This window comes from Mobula birostris, chromosome 7 (genome assembly GCF_030028105.1).
Source record: "Mobula birostris isolate sMobBir1 chromosome 7, sMobBir1.hap1, whole genome shotgun sequence".
Classification (NCBI taxonomy): domain Eukaryota; kingdom Metazoa; phylum Chordata; class Chondrichthyes; order Myliobatiformes; family Myliobatidae; genus Mobula; species Mobula birostris.
This window is the reverse complement of record NC_092376.1, coordinates 153,683,762-153,702,629: the sequence shown is the minus strand read 5'-3', so window position 1 is coordinate 153,702,629 and position 18,868 is coordinate 153,683,762. Positions and strand designations below refer to the sequence as shown.

General features: G+C 37.9%; 1 protein-coding gene across 1 annotated transcript; it reads right to left on the bottom strand.

The window, feature by feature from the left end:
* Positions 1 to 2,087: 2,087 nt before the first annotated feature.
* LOC140200516 (interferon regulatory factor 1-like) lies at positions 2,088 to 17,264 on the bottom strand. The gene is made up of 10 exons (XM_072263977.1): positions 17,155 to 17,264; positions 15,615 to 15,713; positions 15,172 to 15,271; positions 14,137 to 14,304; positions 13,997 to 14,046; positions 13,768 to 13,900; positions 13,140 to 13,268; positions 7,680 to 7,726; positions 6,484 to 6,649; positions 2,088 to 3,296 (listed from the first exon to the last, which is right to left on the bottom strand). The coding sequence occupies exons 2-10, from the start codon at positions 15,699 to 15,701 to the stop codon at positions 3,190 to 3,192; spliced, it is 987 nt and encodes a 328-aa protein (XP_072120078.1). The 5' UTR covers positions 15,702 to 15,713; positions 17,155 to 17,264; the 3' UTR covers positions 2,088 to 3,189.
* Positions 17,265 to 18,868: the final 1,604 nt, after the last annotated feature.

Genomic DNA, 18,868 nt, shown 5'->3' with positions numbered 1-18,868 from the left:
AGCATCCTGGTGAACTTCTGTATCCTCTCCAAAGCCTCCACATCCTTCCTATAATAGGATGAGCAGAACTGAATGCAATACTCCAGATGCAGTGTAACTATTTTATACAGCTGCAACATAACTTCTCAACTCTTGTAAAACATTCCTTAACTAATAATGACTTCTTTACCACACTATCAACCTGTGTCGCCATTTTCAGGGAGCAATAGACCTGAACCCCAAGATCCCTCTGCACATCAACACTGTTAGGGTCTTGATATTAACAATGACCGTCCCCTTATAGATAATCTCCCAAAGTGCAATACTTCACATTTGGCCATGTTTTATTCTGTCTACCATTCTCCACTGATTGGTATCCTATGTATCGTTTGGCAGTCCCCTGTGTTGTTGTTCGTCCATAGTCTACGCTGATGAGAACCTCGACACCAGATGGCGTCGAGACTAGCGCGTGATTTGGATTTAAGTGAGGGAGAGTTGCGCAGTGTCAGCCTCACTCTCTCTTTCCAATTCACCGAGGGTTTGAGACCCGTCGGCTACCCTCACCTGGTTTAGCCGGCTTGTCAAAGCCATTGCCTGGGGTGTGGCCGCTGTCGCATGCAAACAGCTACAGGAAGCCACAGGTGAGAGCTGAGTGCCAGGTGGGGACCAAAGGTGGACTAAACGCCTTGAAAAGGATGTGACATGCTCCCCCAACAGAGGTGCTTCCCCTCCCTGACACCCCATACACCCCCAGTCCCCTATACTATCCACAACAGCACCAATGTTTGTATCATCTGCAATGTCACTAACTCTCCCATCTACATTTTCATCTAGGTCATTTGCAATGGACCCAGTATGGATCTGTGCTGAACACCACAAGTCACAGACCTCCAGCAGAACGAGTCCAATTGACCACTACCCTCTGTCTTCTAAGGCCAAATAAATTATATATCCAAACTGGCCAATTCACCATGAATCCTATGCATCTTATTCTTCTGACTTCACTTGAGTCCACCAGTGGCTAAAGTGGACTCAAAAAAATTGATGGAGGCCCCAGTAATCTCACCTCTTGCCTCTCTCAATTACCTGGGAATATCCCATCCTGGACCTGGGGATTTATCCAACTTAAAAGGCCTAACCTCCTTTATTGTGGAATGTCTTAGCAAATTTTCACGTTCCATACTGATCTCCGTATGCTCCATGTGCTTCTGCTTGGAATATACTGATTTTTATGAAGTATTTGTTTCTCATGGCTCTCTTCAGTAAAATAAGGCCCTCAGAAAAAATGTAACGAATACCTCCTCTGGATTTAAATCTTTTCTAATAACAAGTCTCAGTGTGTTTAAGGATAGACTTCTCAGCTAATAAAATGTTAAATGGATGTTTGAGATAAAACAGTTTACACTTACACTGGCATATTCTCCTTCCTGTTAATAATATGAGAAGTACGTTCTCTGAATGTGTTTGTTTTCCTGCATCTCTTTCACACTTTCCTATTTAGCAGGCTAAAATGAAAACTGAATTTTGTTTTTTTACCTATTAATCAAGAACCTTGCTCAGTGCTAGTATAAGGAAATAATCATTTATTATCTTTCAAAAGCTACTTTTTTAATAATAATTTCATATATTTTAAAAAAAGTTTTAATTGGCATGGTGTGATAGCAGTTTGAGAGATGGATGTGTAAAATGAAATACAAAATTACACTATGGAGACATAAACAGTGAAACTAAAATCAACCTTGTCTTTTGGAAGATTTCTGCTAACTTAAGTATCACACAATGGGAAACTGAACGGAAACTGCTTACTTACACGTAAGGACAAATTTGGTAAGAGAGAAGCCAAAGTACATATGGGATTTTAACAGCACTGATAATGATCAGGCAAGCAAACACATTTTCCAAAAGTGGAAGGGTTAAATGCAAACCAAATTCCTGTTTTCAACGTAATTTTTTAGAGAAATATATTCTCCAAAATCATCATTTGTTTTACAGTAGTTATTTCAATATTTCTGTAATTAAAAACATACTATATCAACATATTGACTGGTTTCAAATATTAACGTGAATACAAACCTACCGAAATATATCTGATTAAGACAAATAAGAAATAATAAATCACAGATAATTTATTTCATTGGAACATTAACTAAGAGAAGGACATTAGGTTCCCCATTTAAAAATTGGCCAATCTGTATCCTAGTTTCAGCCATGTACATTAGCGCCACATCCATTATTCCCTTGGTTAACAAATATATTTTAAATGGTAACTCAAGTAACTCCTACTCTTCATGAGTGCTAGACTAGTAGAATTGTTCCACTTTACATCAGAATTGTTTTACATTTCCCCTTCTGAATGACTTAGCTCGAATTTTTCAGCTAGATCCTCTATTTATCTAACATCAAAAACAAATTCTAATTCCTTCCAATATCCTAAAATTTTCAGATTGTCTTGTACCCTTCTACATTCCAGGAATATAAGCCTATGAAATCCTGAGCTAGCATGTTTATGGACAAAAGTAATTAGCAAAATAATAACTTCAAGATATTTACAATGAAAATTTTAACAAAATGTAATGTTTATTAACATCCAAAAAATCTTTCTGAAGATACCAATTAAGGGGAAATTTTAAAACAGACTGGCATTACCATTTATAATATGTTTGTAAAATAATTTTTAAGTCACCTTCACCTGTATAACACGATCAATACTGTAGAAAGAGATTCAGTTCCAGTGTTAGATAAAACTTTTCTGACGAATAATTCAGTGTTAGCAACCTTGTGTTGAGAGGCAACATACTGTATACTGTGGTTTTATATAGTAAACAGATACTATATTTGTAGGCATTTCAGCCTGATTATTTTCTTCATGATTTCAAAAAGTTGTAAGAACATGGAGGAACATTTGTGCTAAGATCTACATACAGTAAAATAAGAAAATTAATGTATTTTCCTTCTTAGGCAAACATGAAGAGCATTTCCTTTCTATCAGCAATGCTTCCATGTATAGCAGATTGTTCTTTGCATTGGTCAAAGAAATAGTTTTTCTTTATGAGTTGCTTCACGAAGACGTCAAATGACCATCCAGTTTTATTTCTGTAATTAGCAGTTGGAAACTCAGTATGTCAGGAAGTCTCTTTAACAAAATGCAAAGACAGTGGTGGTAAAAATCTATGTACATAATGCACTATTTTAGTGCATAACAGTCTTAATTCATGTGCAGCTGATGAGAGATCCGTTTGCCCAGTTCAAACATTCAGGCAAATTAAAAAAACCTGCTGCTTGCCTGAAGTCCGGCTGACTCCTGATGAGAATATCACCTAAGAAGAAAATTTAATAGTGTGTTAGCTTTTCTGACAAAAATGCATTGTGTTAACAACTTTGCGTAGGTAGGTAATATCAGTATTATTTTTTCCTTGGGAAAATGAATACAAAAATATATAGCATTGTTAGGAATATTGCCTCACAGTTTTTGCAAAATAAAAGCAAAACTTGTTCGAAGACACTTTGGGCCTAAAACATTAACTCTGTTTGTCTGTACATAGATGCTGTCTGAATGCCTCATAGGCCACACAGCCTGTTCCAACTATTGGTTAGTCAACCTTCTCATTAGTGCTTTCAATACACTTGCATCCTTCCTTAAAGAAGTCAGCACTGTACTCTGTACTCCCATGGGTAGACAGGATGGTGGAAAAAGACGTTTATCGCACTGGCCTTCGCCAGTCAGGGCACTGAGTATAAGATCTGGGAGATTATGTTGCAGTTGCAAAAGCTGTTGAAGTTGCACTTGGAGTACTGTGTACAGCTCAGGTCACCTTGTTATGGAAAAACATGGTTTAGCTGGAAAGAATGCAGAAAAGATTTATAAGCCTGTTGGCAGGACTAGAGGACCCGAGTTAAATGGAGAGTTTGGCCAAGCTAGGTTATAATCCTTACAATGTAGTAGAATGAGGGGTGACATTATAGAAATGTTTAGAATTATTACAGGTGTACATAAGGTGATTGGTAACTGTCTTTTCCCCCTTTGGACTGTTGGGGAGTCCAAAGCTAGGAGGTACAGACTTACAGTGAAAGGAGAAAGATTTAAAAGGGACCTGAGTGGAGGCTTTTTCCCATGCAGAAAGTGGTGAGTTACGGAATAAACTGACACAAGACGCGACTGAGGCAGGCACAGTAGTATCATTGAAGAGGTATGTGGAACGATGGGCCAAATGCAGGAAATTTGGACCAGCTGGGTGGGCACTGTGGTTGGCATGGACTTGCTGGGCTGAGGGACCTATATCGATGCTGTATTGAGCTACGATGAGCTTGCAACGAGAGAAACATCGCTCTTTTTAGAAATACAGCAATCTTTAGACAATCACTGGGATAATGCAACAGGTAATGACTGATAATCGAAATCAGCACTATCTTCATTCACAACATAGTGGGCATTTCTTTGGCACGGGTGATTTTTGAAACGTAGCCAATTCCAAAGCTTTCAATTACACATCAATGAATGAATCCAGGTCCAGCAACTTGATGTACACCTCCTAGCATGTGGTAGAAACGTGTCAACCCGACTGGCTGTAGGAAGAAGCCAGGGGTAAAAATTGAAAATAAAAACTGCCAAGCCCACAGCAATACACCACACACGCTGGACATTTTACAATGAGTGAATGCAGAGGTATCAGTTGGTTGCTTTCATTGGATGAGAAACTTGACTCTAATGCTTGAATTTGGCAGTGCAATTAAATTTACTGCTATTCAGAACAGAGTGCTTGGGAAAGCAAACAGCAAAATGGAGCTTAGTCAGGAGCTGCTGATTCAAGTAGATAAATAATTTGGAATTTGTTTAAAAAGCCAGGAAGGTTTGTTGCAGGGGGAGTTTAGGATTTGTTTAATCACAGAAGATTTGCTTGTGGGACTATGATGTGCATTCCTTTTGACACATCAGAATTAGGAATGCACATCATAGTCCCACAAGCAAATCTTCTGTGATTAAATAAATCCTAAACTCCCCCTACAACAAACCTTTCTGGCTGCAGCCATTTACCCCTGGCTTTGCTTCCTGGTATATGGGCTGCTAATCACTGTGGCAGTTAGACTGAAAATCAAGTTTAAAGAAAGACGAAAATGAGGTCCTGCCCTTAAATTCATCTGGACCTGCAAATACAGTGGTGTAGAATTTTCTCTATTTCTGCATAAATTTGAGCTAAAATGTGATCAGATCTTTATGCAAGCCCTAAAACTAGATAAAGAGAACCCAATTAATAAATAACACAAAAAACATACTTGTTATTGAAAAAAATGATCCAATATTACATGTATTTGCTGGGAAATGTATGTAAACCTCTGGGGTAATGCTTTCTACAAAAGGTATTTGGAGTCAGGGTGTTCCAATCAATGAGATGAGATTGGAGGTGTGAATTGTAGAGGTACCCTGCCCTATTAAAATGAAACAAAATCATGTTACTGACAGAGCCTGCTCTTCTCAAGAAAGATCTACTTTTGTCCACTAAAACAACTGTCAGAGGATCTCAGAAGAATTGTAGAGATGCATAAAGCTGGAAAAGGCTACAAAAGCATTTCTAAAGACCTCAATATTCATCAGTCCACAGTAAGAGAAATTGTCTACAAATGGAGGAAGCAGTACTGTTGCTACTCTCCCTGGGAGTGGGCATCCTGCAAAGATCGCACCAAGAGAACAATGTGCAATGTTGAAGGAGATGAAAAAGAACCCAAGGATAACAGCAAAAGACCTGCAGAAATCTCTAGAACTTGCTAAAGTCTCTGTTCCTGTGTCCACTATAAGAAAAACACTAAACAAGAATGGTGTTCATGGAAGGACACCACAGAGGAAACCACTGCTCTCCAAAAGAAAACAATGCTACATGTCTCAAGTTTGCAAAGGGCCACCTGGATGTTCTATAACCCTTCTGCGACAATGTTCTGCGGACAGATTTTTCTTCACAGAAATTTCTTTTTTTAGGTCGGCTGAGTCAAAGTCTTAACCTTAATCCTATAGAAATATTGTGGAAGGACCTGAAGCAAGCAGTTCACACAAGGAAGCCCACCAACTTCCCAGAGTGAAGGCAGTTTTGTAAGGAGGAATGGCCTAAAGTTTCTGCAAGCTGATGTGCAGGCCTGATCAACTGGAAATGTTTGGTTGAAGTTCTTGCTGTACAAGAGGGTCACACCAGTTACTGAAAGTAAAGGTTTACATACGTTTTCCAACAAATGCATGCAATATTGGATCATTTTTCTCAATAAATAAATGAACAAGTATAATGTTTTTGTGTTATTTATTTAATTTGGTTCTCCTTATCTAATTTTAGGACTTGCGTGAAGACCTGATCACATTTTAGGTTGTATCTATGCAGAAACAGAGAAAATTCTACGGGGTTCACAAACTTTCTAGCACCACTGTGCTAACACCAATAAACCTAGTGCTAATATATTAATATTTGGCTTAAGTGTTCTCCTGAACAAAATAATGCTGAATAAAAAACAAAAGATTAAAAATACCTGCTGATTCTGACCATTCGAGTTCTGGAAGCAAAGCATGTGAAGTCAGTTCTAGTTCACTAGCAGATTCAACTAAATTTAATGGATTGTTCCCCATTGTGTTGCTGAAGAAGCCTCTTCCTTCAATAGTACTATGTTCCCATGAACTGGGTTCAGGTACTGATTCCTACGAAAATTCAAAAGGAAGTTTAGCATTAAAAAAATCAACACCATCTCAAGATTTTACTCATATTATTTCATTGTCAGATGTGCACTAGCATTAGCATCATTTGCTACAATTTCAGTTCCAACATCTCTGAGATTTATTTTGTTTAGTTTTAAGGATAAAAAACAAATTGTTATGTTGAGCTTTAGTACAAGAAGACTCAAGGTGTATTACGAAAGAAAATATTGGGCCCTTGCAAGAATTCACCTAAAATATTGTGCAATATTTGGCCTCCTTACCAAATGGAGGATATAACTGCAACAGGGGAAACAAAGTATCACCAGATAAATTTATCAGATGTAGAGGAGGGCTGCTTTTTGAGGAAAGAGTAAACAAACTAGACCTTTTTTGAATATTAAGGGAATCAAGGATTCTTTTGCATTAGTATTATTAAATGTCAGGCAGGTATAAGAAGGCGAATGGCCTATACATTCTTTTTAATTGGAATGGTTGATGCTCCAATCACAACCCAGCTTTTGTGGAGAGACTAAGTTAAGAATTGAGAACCCTTATAACTTCTGGCACAGTACTCCTACTAACTGTTTTATTGCATCATACAGTGGAGGATTTGCAAAATTTTTGTCCAATCAGACCTTAGCAAGCAGTAGTAATGTAATCCAACATGTCTGAGTACTAGAAGACAAGGACAGATCTATCCTCACACAACAGAAAAATAAAGGAGCAACAACCAATCGCTGGAGGAGTTTGGAGGATCCAGCAGCATCGTGTGAGGAAAAAATAGTCAATGTTTCAGATCAAAACCTTGCATCAGGGTTCAGAAATGAGTTCCTCCTGCAGATTGTTTGTTGTTCCAGATTCCAGCATCTGGAGCTTCTTGTGTCTCAAGTAAAAGTGATCCATTCAGCAGTACTGGTATAAGTGAGTTTTAATTCATCAGTAATTTAGTGGTCGTAAATAGACCAAGTCAAATGCAGACTACCTTGAGCACAGTAAAAGAAATCTCTCTATGAAAACAACTGCACATACTCACCCCTGAGCTTTCATCTCCGGAAAGGAAGCTGTCAGCCACGCTAGTTGCTGTGAAGAAAACAGCACAACTCAGTACAAACCAGTGTATTCAGCAGACACACAGGTAATATAACAAGCAGATAGTTACTGGCTCAACAGGCAGACCATCTTCCTGCATAGTTAACCATATGTGCAATGTTTGTATTGTTTGCAAGCATCTTTATCACACCTTTATTGATGTCTGAATCAGTAATATTTAAAAAGCAAGAGACTGAATCCTGTGTATTCCAGTATTTAAAAACATTTTTTCCAAAAAAAATCCATAAAACTGCCATCTAATATTTCACATATACCTTCCGTAAGAATAGTATCAGTATTGTCCCACTTTATTGTCTATTCAGCTGCAAAATATTCCCTAAGAATTTTGTCCATCCACAAACACAAACTGTCTTCTTCATCCTTAGTAAGTACTGTTTCCCAAGGTAACCTTGTGCATTTTATGTGCTGATAAAATACCTTGGGAATTTTCTCTTATAACTTTTGACATTTATCAAAATATGGTGTGAGCTGTATTGTTAGAAGTGTGTGTGAATTGCAACACTTAAAATATTTCCAAATGAAAGCACGAAGACTTACTAATCAGATTTCCTATTTACATATGATGATAAATGTTACACTCTTCTGATATTATGTGAAACTGAATCTAAGAGAGGCATTTTATTATACTACATCTCCTTTCTAATAATTTTAAATAATCTATAAATGATATATTTTATGGGAGTACGGTGATCTATAAAGTACAACATTAAAGAGCATTTAAAAAATTGATTCTAAGATTTTACTTCGTATTTTTTGCTCACCAATAATAGTTTGACTTCAAGTTAAATATGTCTATCAACTGGAGATGAAGTTTAAAACTTTCCTGAGATATTTGTTATTATCACTTAAATATTATCAGTCTTAAATCATTAGGTATCTCCCTATGATCACAGATTTCATTTGCTATTTCTGTTATTTTCTCTATTCCAAAACCTTCTTAGGCCAGTATCATTTCAACAGTGATGTTGTCTGGACCAGTTGCTCTGTTATGTTTTGTTTTATTTATAGCTGCTCGAACTTCTGATTTTAGAATGCTAGGTCCTTCAAGGTTCTTCTTTATGTTCAGTTTTTCTCCTCTTTAGTCTTCAAAAATTTCTTTTATATATCCTGTCCATCTGTTTACATTTTCCTCTTCCATCTGTTTAGGTTTTCCTCTTTTCCTCTTTGCTCATAATTAAGCTGCCATCTTTTGTCTTGATGCATCCACTTGCTGAGCAAGGTAATTTCCCCATTAGTTCTTTAATCTTACTGCGCATCAACTTTGTTCCAGGGTTATGGGTTTGGAGCATTTCTATCTCTGAGCATTTCTCATTTAGCCATCTGTCTTTAGCTTCTCTGCATTTTTTTTTATTGTCTTATCAAGTTGTTTGTATTCTTCTCTGTCTCTTAGTTTGATGGTCTGTTTTTGTTGTATCAATTGTATTATATCTTCAGTTATCCATTTCTACTTACTTTCCCGTTCTTTTCATGGGATGGTTTCTTTCTCAGCTTCAACCATGGATTCCTTCAGTATGTTCCAGGAAGATTTGCTTCCCTCATCCTGCAGCAATTGAAAACGGTTTTTCACCTTGATTGTATATTCTGTTTTCAGATGAGGGTTGTTTTGTAGTTGCTGATAATCTAGTGGTTCTGATCTTTTTGGTTCCTTTAATTTTCTCACCTTTATTTTCATTTTGCAAATGACTGGTACATGGTCACTTCCACAGTCTGCTCCAGAGTAGCTTTTAGATTGAGTTATCGAGTTTTTGAATCTGTTATTGACTGTTATGTAGTTGATTTGATTTCTGTTGTTCCCATCTGGGCTTCTCCATGTCCATTTCCTTCTTGGATGTTGTTTAAACCAAGTGTTGGTCATTATCTGATTGTTTTACACTGCGATATAAGCTTTTCTCCTCTTTCATTTCTTTCTCCCAGTCCCTGGCCTCCAACAATATGGTCTTCTCTTCCCTCACCAACTTCTTGCATTGAAGTCGCCCATGACTATGATGGCTTCTTGTGACTTGCATTCTTCTAGTGCTTTGTCTAGGGAGTGGTAGAAGGCATCAATTTCTTCCTCTGAGCTTGCCATTGTGGGTGCATATACTTGGATAATAGAGATGTTGTTTTGTTGTCCTTTTAGTTTGATTAGCATCATTCTATCTGAGATATGCCAGTATCCTGGCAGGCTCTTGGATGTTTCTTTGTCTAAGATGATCGCAACACCCTTTTCATGCTGATCTCCACCAGAGTATCTCATCTTGTAGTCATCTGATTGGAATACTCCAGTGCCTTTCCATCTTATTTCACTTAGGCCTAGGATGCTGACTTCTAGCCTCTTCATTTCTAATTCTACAATTTCTAGCTTACCAGGGTTCGAACATTCCAAGTGGCAATTCACAGTCTCTTGTTCTTGCAGACAGTAGTGGTATGATGCTCCGGGCTCACCTGTCTGTTTACATGATATCCCGTACCGAGTGAGGTGTCCGCACTATTTGGAAGTGGGCTCCCATTTACGCTGTTGCCTTTTACATTTGTGTATGTATTAACCATGGTTGTACTCGGGATAAAATACAAGAAGTAGCTTCCCCTTGCTTGCTTCCGATGCAGTGTCTTTACAAGACGGGTGACCCTAACCATTGTCCTATTAAAAGGATCTACTGCTCAGCGTCTCAGAAGCAGGAACCATCGATTGTGTTACTCACAACTTGCCTTCTGCTTCATCCACCACCTGCATTCCGTGGCTTCACTGTAACCCAAGTAGGGAGGCTAACAGGTGCTACACCTTGCCTAAGGCTGACCTGGAGGTAGCTGTGGTTACTGGTAACCTTATTACCCAAAGCAAATGCTCCACAGCCCGATGTAGTTTATCCTCATACCCAGGGTGTATGATCATGGGGAGATACCTGATGATTTAAGTAAATCAGTGTTCATCACACTTCCAAAGAAAGAGGGAGCAACAGAATGTGAGTTACATTGTACAATAAGCCTGAGGAGCCACGTGGCAAAAATTATTCTCAGAGTCATCATGATGAGAGCAAAACGCTGTATAAAACCAGAAATCAGTAAAGAACAATGCAGCTTTGTGGAAAACACTGGAACCAGAAATGCAATTTTCATGCTACGATGATCTGTGAATGAGCCATCCAGGTACAAAAAGACATCTACCTATGTTTCATTGACTATACAAAAGCTTTTGACACTGTCAGACACCAAGATCTTCTGGAAATGCTTCAAGATCTTGACATAGATGGGAAAGATATATGTTTCTTAAGAAACTTATACTGGGTCCAGACAGCATCCATCAGAGTAGAAGGAGAAGTGAGTGAGTATGTGAATATCATAAGAGAAGTCAGGCAAGGTTGTATCTTTTCGCCATCAGATATGCTGATGACATCGTACTAATAGCTGACTCAGAAACAAAACTTCAAGAACTACTCACTATAGTGGCAGCAGAAAGTAATCGCAGAGGCCTCTCAATCAACACCAAGAAGACAGAAAGCTGGTCATCTCCAGAAAGGCAAACATCCCACAATGTGTGAACAAGATCGGAAATACAAACATCAAACAAGTCAACAAATTCAGATACAGTATCTTGGCAGCCTAGTAACAAGTGATGGCAGGTGCGACACAGATATCAAATACAGAATAGCAATGGCGAAAGAAGCTTTCCAAAAAATGAAGACCATATTAACAGACAGAAAGATGAGCATGTACACTAAAAACAGAATACTGCAGTGCTACATTTATTCTACCCTGACTTATGGAAGTGAGTGCTGGACCATTTCCCCAGCAATGGAAAAGAGACTAGAAGCAGCTGAATTATGGTTCTACAGGAGAATGTTAAAAAATATCATGGACCACACACATATGAAATGAAGAAGTTCTCAGAAGAGCCCAAGCAGTTGGATCACTCATACCAACAATAAGAGAAAGACAACTCATTCGTAGGATACATCATCGGAAAGATGAACTAGAAAAACTCATACTCTCTGGAAAGTCTGGAAGGATCGAGGGGAGTAAACCTAGAGGAAGACCTCAGCTTATGTACATGAAAAGCCTAGACAGGTGGCTACACATCGAGGAAATGGAAGTCATCCAAAGAACGAGGAATAGAACTGTATGGAAAACCATGGTCACCAACATCCGCATTGGATATAGCACCTAGACAGACATTATCAGTCTTAAATAGGTAATGTTAGTTTTCATTTTTTCATTTATTGGAAGTCAAATGAGTGACTCAACACCCGAGGGATTTTAATAAGTAATTCAATGGATTCCTAAAAATCATTGCATTGCCACATATGGCAGAGTTCTGGACACCAAAGTCCCTATCTGCTCTACCAGGTGGGTATAATATATCCTATGGAACCGTCAACATAGTTCCCTTACCAACAACTTTCCTCAACAAACTACCTATTTGACTACATCAGAGTTGATTTCAAAATGTACTAACAGTGTGCTAATTGTACAAAATGTACTAACAGTGTGCTTTTGAATTTCTTGAGTTAAGCCTTTTGTTTACTTATGCTTACTAATTTCATTATTTCCGCATAACACTGTGGGCTGAAGAGGTCATTCCTGTGCTGTACTGTTCTATGTTCTAAGTCAATGCTTTACAACAGGAAAGAGCTCCTTATGTAGATGGCGACAACAGCTAGACAGAATCCTGTATCATAAGATTACAAAATAATACATCTGTTTGACCTTGCCCACGAGATGATTTTGTAATCTTTTATCAGCTTATGTGAGAGATAGTTGCCTTTTATGTGACAGTGATATATGGCAACCAGAATGAAAACAAGGGAAGCAGTTCTGTATGAGAAAGACAACAACCCTATTTATTACAGTAGATGGTTAAGCCCCATCTTCCAACAAATATTGCTGGCAGCAGAATTACAGGATCACAGTGTGTCATTTGGCCATCACTGTATTTTATTCATGATGCCTTGCAAAAATCTCAGAACACTGAGCAAATTTAGGTATGAGTTGGTGGGAAAAAAATATCTTTGTAGATATGAAACCTTTAATTTAAATGAATAAGTACATCAGATTTTAGAATACAAAGCCTCTACAAGTACAGCCTTTTTTTAATAAATCTAATGGGATTTACATACTTTGGCTGAAGACTGGCAAAACGTAGTAAGTGTCCTCGCTAATCTAATATCATCATGGCATCATGAATGCCATCTTTCTAGCACAACAGGTTTTGGATTGTAAGTTAACAGTTTGCAGTGTTGGGTACAAACGTCTGAAATCTCTATGTTTTTTCAAAGAAAATATGATAACTCCAACCCACAGTACATTAAAAGCTGAACAAGTACTTGCTAAGCCTCTCCACCTTTCTCTTAACAGTTGAAAATGAGTACAAGCTCAAATGGACTAGATGTGAACATCATATACTCACCTGCAGGAGAGGATAAAGGAGAAATCTGAAATGGGTACATAGCAATTGTGCTAGCAATCTCATTTTCACTTTCCTTTCCTAAGCTATTTGAAGACCACTCAGGCAGTTGCTGTATTGCTGCAAAGGTTTCTGATGAAGAAAGTAGATTATCACATTAGAAAGGAAAAAAGATTCAGTACAATGTTGTATTTGGTATGTTAAAGAGCATACTGTCATTACACTTACAATATGCACAATCCATAGTTATTCATTCTACAATGTTGTGTTGAGGAATTCAGTTTTAGTATTGCCATAAAAGTACAATGTAACAAGTTTTCTATGTAATTTTTCAGGCTGGTCTAGGAAATTCAATTCATGATTCACCACTGTTTGAAGAGAAGGTGAAGCAGTGATACTCCTCAATATCATTGATATTGAGGAATTGTTCTGTATTTTCTTACCCTGAAATAACTACAAATGGAGGGAAATTACTTGGGATACTTACCACCTAAAAAGCTTATTGTTTATTTTTACAGGTCATTGTAAAGTATCAAGACATTCTTTCAAAAGTCTATTAGCTACAAAAAAATTCTACTTTTTGCTGTTGTACAAAGTTATCTAATGAAATATTTTTCTCCAATGTTCTCACCTTCAAAAGACACTGTGCTGTCAGCCACCATTTCCTGTGTAGTATATAGCTCTGGTGCGGTGTATGTGGTATGATCAGTCGGTAATGTTATTGCAGCAGGTTCTGTCATTTCTTCCTTGACCTTTGACTTTGTCTAAAGTGACAAAGAATATTTTGTTAAAATAAGAAAAAAGTTTTTTTATACAGCTAAATGAAATAATGTGTACAGTAAGATAATCCACGTGCTTACCCTTCTCCTATTTTTGCTTTTTACTTCCTTGGACAATCGTGGCTTCTTTTCTGTGGAAAAACAAAGAGAAGAATATATACCTCTACTGGACTATCTAAAATATATTTAAAAAGCAGGCTAACCCTTAAAATTTCAAGTACCTTTTTGTTTTGATACATAAAGCATCCGATATACTCGAATAGCACTGGAGCCTTTGTTAACACTTTTGTCCTTCACTTCTTCAATATCAGGCAAAGAGTTCATAGCACATCGGAAATTAGCCTTCCATGTTTTGGGTTCTGGTTTGTCTATTCCCTGCCTAAACCTCCCTAAAAAAAAACAAAATGTAAGAGTTTAGACAACTGTGCATGGATATATTTGAGTTGGATTTACAAAATCATTCATTTGACAGTGAAATATAAACAAGATGGACAAGAAGAATGCAGCTTGAACATTTTCTATTGAAGTCCTGACCTTCAATTTTCTTGAAAACCCCATGCTTGTGTTTTTTTTCATTCATAATGTGCCTTGTTTTCAGTATGTGGAAAGGAAATTCTGTGTTACTCCTACTGCTAAAGTTAATTCAGAAGGTGAAAGAATCTCAAATAATTACTACATATCACAGGATCTACTTTGTAAACTTGAACTAAGATGCAGTCAAGGTGATGAGAAATCAGAACATATGACTAATCACTAATATCGGTTTACATAACATATAGATAAGGCCTTCTAGTTTGTGGTTCATTTTGGCCAAAAATGCAGATTGTCATTTGTTTTCATCAATGTTTTATGGTTGCTTTCATCAGGATTGACATGTACAGAAGGCTACATTGTCAAGAAAGACAAATAAAAATGGCAAATGTTAGAATCTGAAACAAAACAGAAATGGTGATGGAACATAACCATCCAAACAGTTTCTGTAGAAGAAAAACAAGTAAATGATTCAGGCCAAAGTCCCTTAGTGGGTATATCTGATGAAGGATCTTCAATTTGACATGTTAACTGGTTTATCTTTCCGTAGATGCTGCCTGACTGGCTGATCACTTCCAGCATTTCTGTTTTTGCAACATTATACTAACAGGTTATTTTCATATTGCATTTTGGTGTTTCAGGGACTGTTATAAGAATATATTTGAGGGCACTTACTTGCTTCAAACAAAGTACAGTATTGTAAATTTGAGAATAATGTCTTCTACCTGTATGTACAGCCCAGTTTCGAAATAAACAGGCATCTGTCTCCAGGTTCCATCCATGTCGAGCAGCATGCTTCCATGGAATTTGGAATATCCACTTTTCCTGTATTTTCAAGAAATACATGCAAAGATGTATCATGTACTAGAAGTAGCATATAAAATAAGGAAAGCACGCCAGTAGTCTAACAGTTCTTTGCCCATTAGATACAGTAACCAAATCCTAAGTGGGTATACCCAATACTTAACATTTTTTTAAACGTTTGGATTATATTAAGTTTTGTGTCCGTATTGTTTAAATGTTCTAGGTGACTTGAAATGTTTTGGTCACCTGGGACAAAACAATTTAATCTTTGTGAGTGGGAAGGGTGTACTTCAATGAAAAGCAGCCCCATATTGTGAGCTGCGTCTCATAGTGCATTGTTTTTAATAAAACAAAGTTTACTTACCTTATTTATCCAACACAATCCTGGAATCTTCTTAGAATTTATCTGTAATTCCAACCATGGCCTCATTCGCATTCTTGAGACAGGCATATTTCCAGAGATCTTCAGGGGGAAAAGAAGAAAAGTAGTGTTATTTGCAGGGTACTTGGTATTTTTGCTTAAAGCTCCAAATGACTTTGGAGCATACATTCCAAGGAGATTGTGATGAGACTGTTAAGACTAATGGGCAGTCTCACCCAACAGAACAAAATTCATAAACACAAGAAAGTCTGCAGATACTGGAAATCCAGAGCAACACAAAGTGCTGGTGGAACTCAGCAAGTCAGGCAGCATCTATGGAAATGAATAAACAGTCCACGTTTTGGACCAAGACCCTTCTAAAAATTCAGCCACGTTTGTTGTTTACTTCCACTAAGACTTTGTTGGAAACACCCAATGTGCTTGGAGGTTGCTAGCAGGGTGGGAGGGGGGGGGTGTTGGCTGTGTTTCCTTTATGTCAAAATGCAACATAAACTGGCTTGTAAACCAACATCCTTTAATTGCAGCACCAAGAAAACCGACAACTGCTATGAAGCATACTTCAGTGCGAGCTGATCCCTCCATGAACTTAAGATAGTTTCTGTGCGAATTAGTCCTACACAAAACGTATTGGTAGCCACCTCTGTTACTTACATACATATATATATAAACTGTCACCATTAATTGTTTCGTTCTGAGATTGGTTGTTAAAGTGAAATTAAACGCAAAGAGCTGAAAGGTTACTGAAATTTGGACATATATGTTACCATAATGCAAAATAAAGCCACGAAGAAAAGAACAAACAAAGTAAGGCGAGAGGGCACGGAAAGGGTGGTGCTTCCTGAGATGATTTGTATCGCGTTTGGCAGTATAACCTCAGCGGGAGACGTGGTCGTAAAGCTGTTTGCACCCGAGTCTCCAAGACAAGACACTGCCCGCCAAAGTCCAATTTTATCCTTAACCTACTATTTATCCCAGTCTATTGCCAAACGCAAAATATCAATTGTTTAAAAGCTTTTCTTCACTCTTCGCAATTACTCCTGGCTTGCAAAATTGGGAGCACTAAGCAGAGACATTTTCTGTGCATACATCTATTTAACAGTTTCTTTTAAAAAAATAAAAGGCTGATAGCGATGATTGTGCAATTGCAAACATTGATCATTGACCGATATTTATGATTATTTCTTCGCTACTTCCGTGTGTATTATGTTATAATACGCGAAATGTCCTGGTGGACAGAAGTTAAATTACAATTATTATTGTTGGAGTTTTTGCTCAGTCGTAATACAATGCAAGGAGCTAAACAATATAGATCATCATGCAGCACAGACCGCCACAAGATTAATTACACTTGACATTGTTAATGCAGTTATGATTTGCATCTCTCATATTTTCATTAAATTGCATTAATACTTCTGATAGTTGAGGAATTACAAGTTTATAACCAAAAAGCACTTAGTCGCAAGCAAGTCAACATTAAACAATTTCGCGTAATGTCGCGTACAATGAAGCAGAGCGCAACTACCTGTGGTAAAAGGGTTGTGAAACCGTAGCACTTGGAGACCCGTCAAGCAAGATCACTCCAGTCGATCTGTGGTTCAGAAGAGCTTGATCGCTATATTAAAAATCAAAACGCGGGAATTCCCACCAACACTCATGATAAATTTGGCGAACCAATAGGAGCTCTTGGCGACGGTCCGAAATTACATAAGGCAGATACCATTGGTAAGGCTAATTCTCTCATCATTTCGGGGAAATCATGCTGTTTATGTTGCTTCGTCTCAAATGGGGGAAGTACGCCACCACGCAAGGCAATTTGAATAAACAAGTATTTTAAAAGATATTGTTATGAAAAAAACATATTATTTTAATGGCATTTCAGATTTTTTTTTAAATTTTTATGTGTTTTTTTAATTTATTTGTTCCTGTGTCAGTGTTAACAATTTGGAGTGCACATTTGTTTGTTATGGCAACACAATATAAAATAGCATATTATAAAATATAATTATTGAAAAATATAGCCTCAGAAGTTTATAATGGAAAACGGGTTTGTGGTGTGTTGAAACATGGCTGTGCTTCGTGCCAGTGCCCAGCTACACCGTAGAAAGTTAGAAAATTGGTGAATGTCACATTTGAAATGGTATTTTGATGTTTTACACCCAGAAACAACAGGTAAACTGAGAGCTTCTTGATCCCTGGCAAGCCTTCAACTCATATTTCCCCGGACAGTTTATTTGGAGGCACCCAGGCAAAGGTGTCAGCCTGTAGAAGTGCAATCATCTCAATAACAACGCACAATGTGGCTGCCGGGGAAGAGCGGAAAGCTCCCGGGTCCAGTGGAAGGTCTTATGTGTCAGGGAGGCTATGAAACCAGCAGGACTATAGTTAGACCCTGGTAGTAAGTAATTACAATGACAATCCTGGATGGGATTAAATCAGGGGGATTGCAGGGTGGCGCGGCTTGAAGGGCGGGAAGAGCCTACTGCGCACTGCATCTCAATAATTAAATACATAGCAATCCACAGTCAATAGGAGAAATAATGAGTTAACATCCGAGGCCAAAATTGAGTACCAGGCCAACCATCAATTGTGGCAGGATCTACATGCTATAACAGACTACAAAAACAAAGACATGTGGCATCACCAATAACAGCACATCCCTTCAGCAGAGCTTAATGCACTCTATGCATGCTTTTAATGAAAGAGATTGGAGTATATCACCATCTACCCTAACAGCTTCCAATGCACCTGAACCCTCAGTCACCCACTGCAAACATAAGGTCAGTCTTCTAAGCAGTGAACCTGTGGAAAGCATTTGACCTAGCTGAGGATTCTGGCCCTGTCTTTAGATCCTGTGCAAATCAACTAGTGGGTGCACTTGGAGACAATTTTAACCTCTCTCTGCTTCAATCTGAGGTCCCTATCTGCTTTAAGAGTACGACTATTATTCCGTACCCAAGAAAAACTAGGCAATGTGCCTTAATGACTACTGGCCAGGGCTCTATATCTATCATGATGAAATACTATGAGAGGCTAGTCATGATGTACATCAACTCCAGCCTCCAGACCATCTCAGATGACTGCAGTTTGTCTACTTCTGAAACAAATCTACAGTAGATGCCATCTCCCTGGCTCTACACACAACTCTGGAGTATCTGGATAGTAAAGGCATGAGACTATTGTTTATTGAAGACAATTGTACACTCAATTCTATAATTCCAAGAAAACTCATCAGCAGA

Excerpts from the sequence above, each read along its gene's own strand:
- LOC140200516 (XM_072263977.1), bottom strand. The coding sequence starts at position 15,701 with ATGCCTGTCTCAAGAATGCGAATGAGGCCATGGTTGGAATTACAGATA. Across the intron at positions 13,901-13,996 it reads AAAGCAAAAATAGGAGAAGG|ACAAAGTCAAAGGTCAAGGA; the intron begins GTAAGCACGTGG and ends TTGTCACTTTAG. Across the intron at positions 13,269-13,767 it reads CAGCACAGTGTCTTTTGAAG|AAACCTTTGCAGCAATACAG; the intron begins GTGAGAACATTG and ends TTTCTTCATCAG.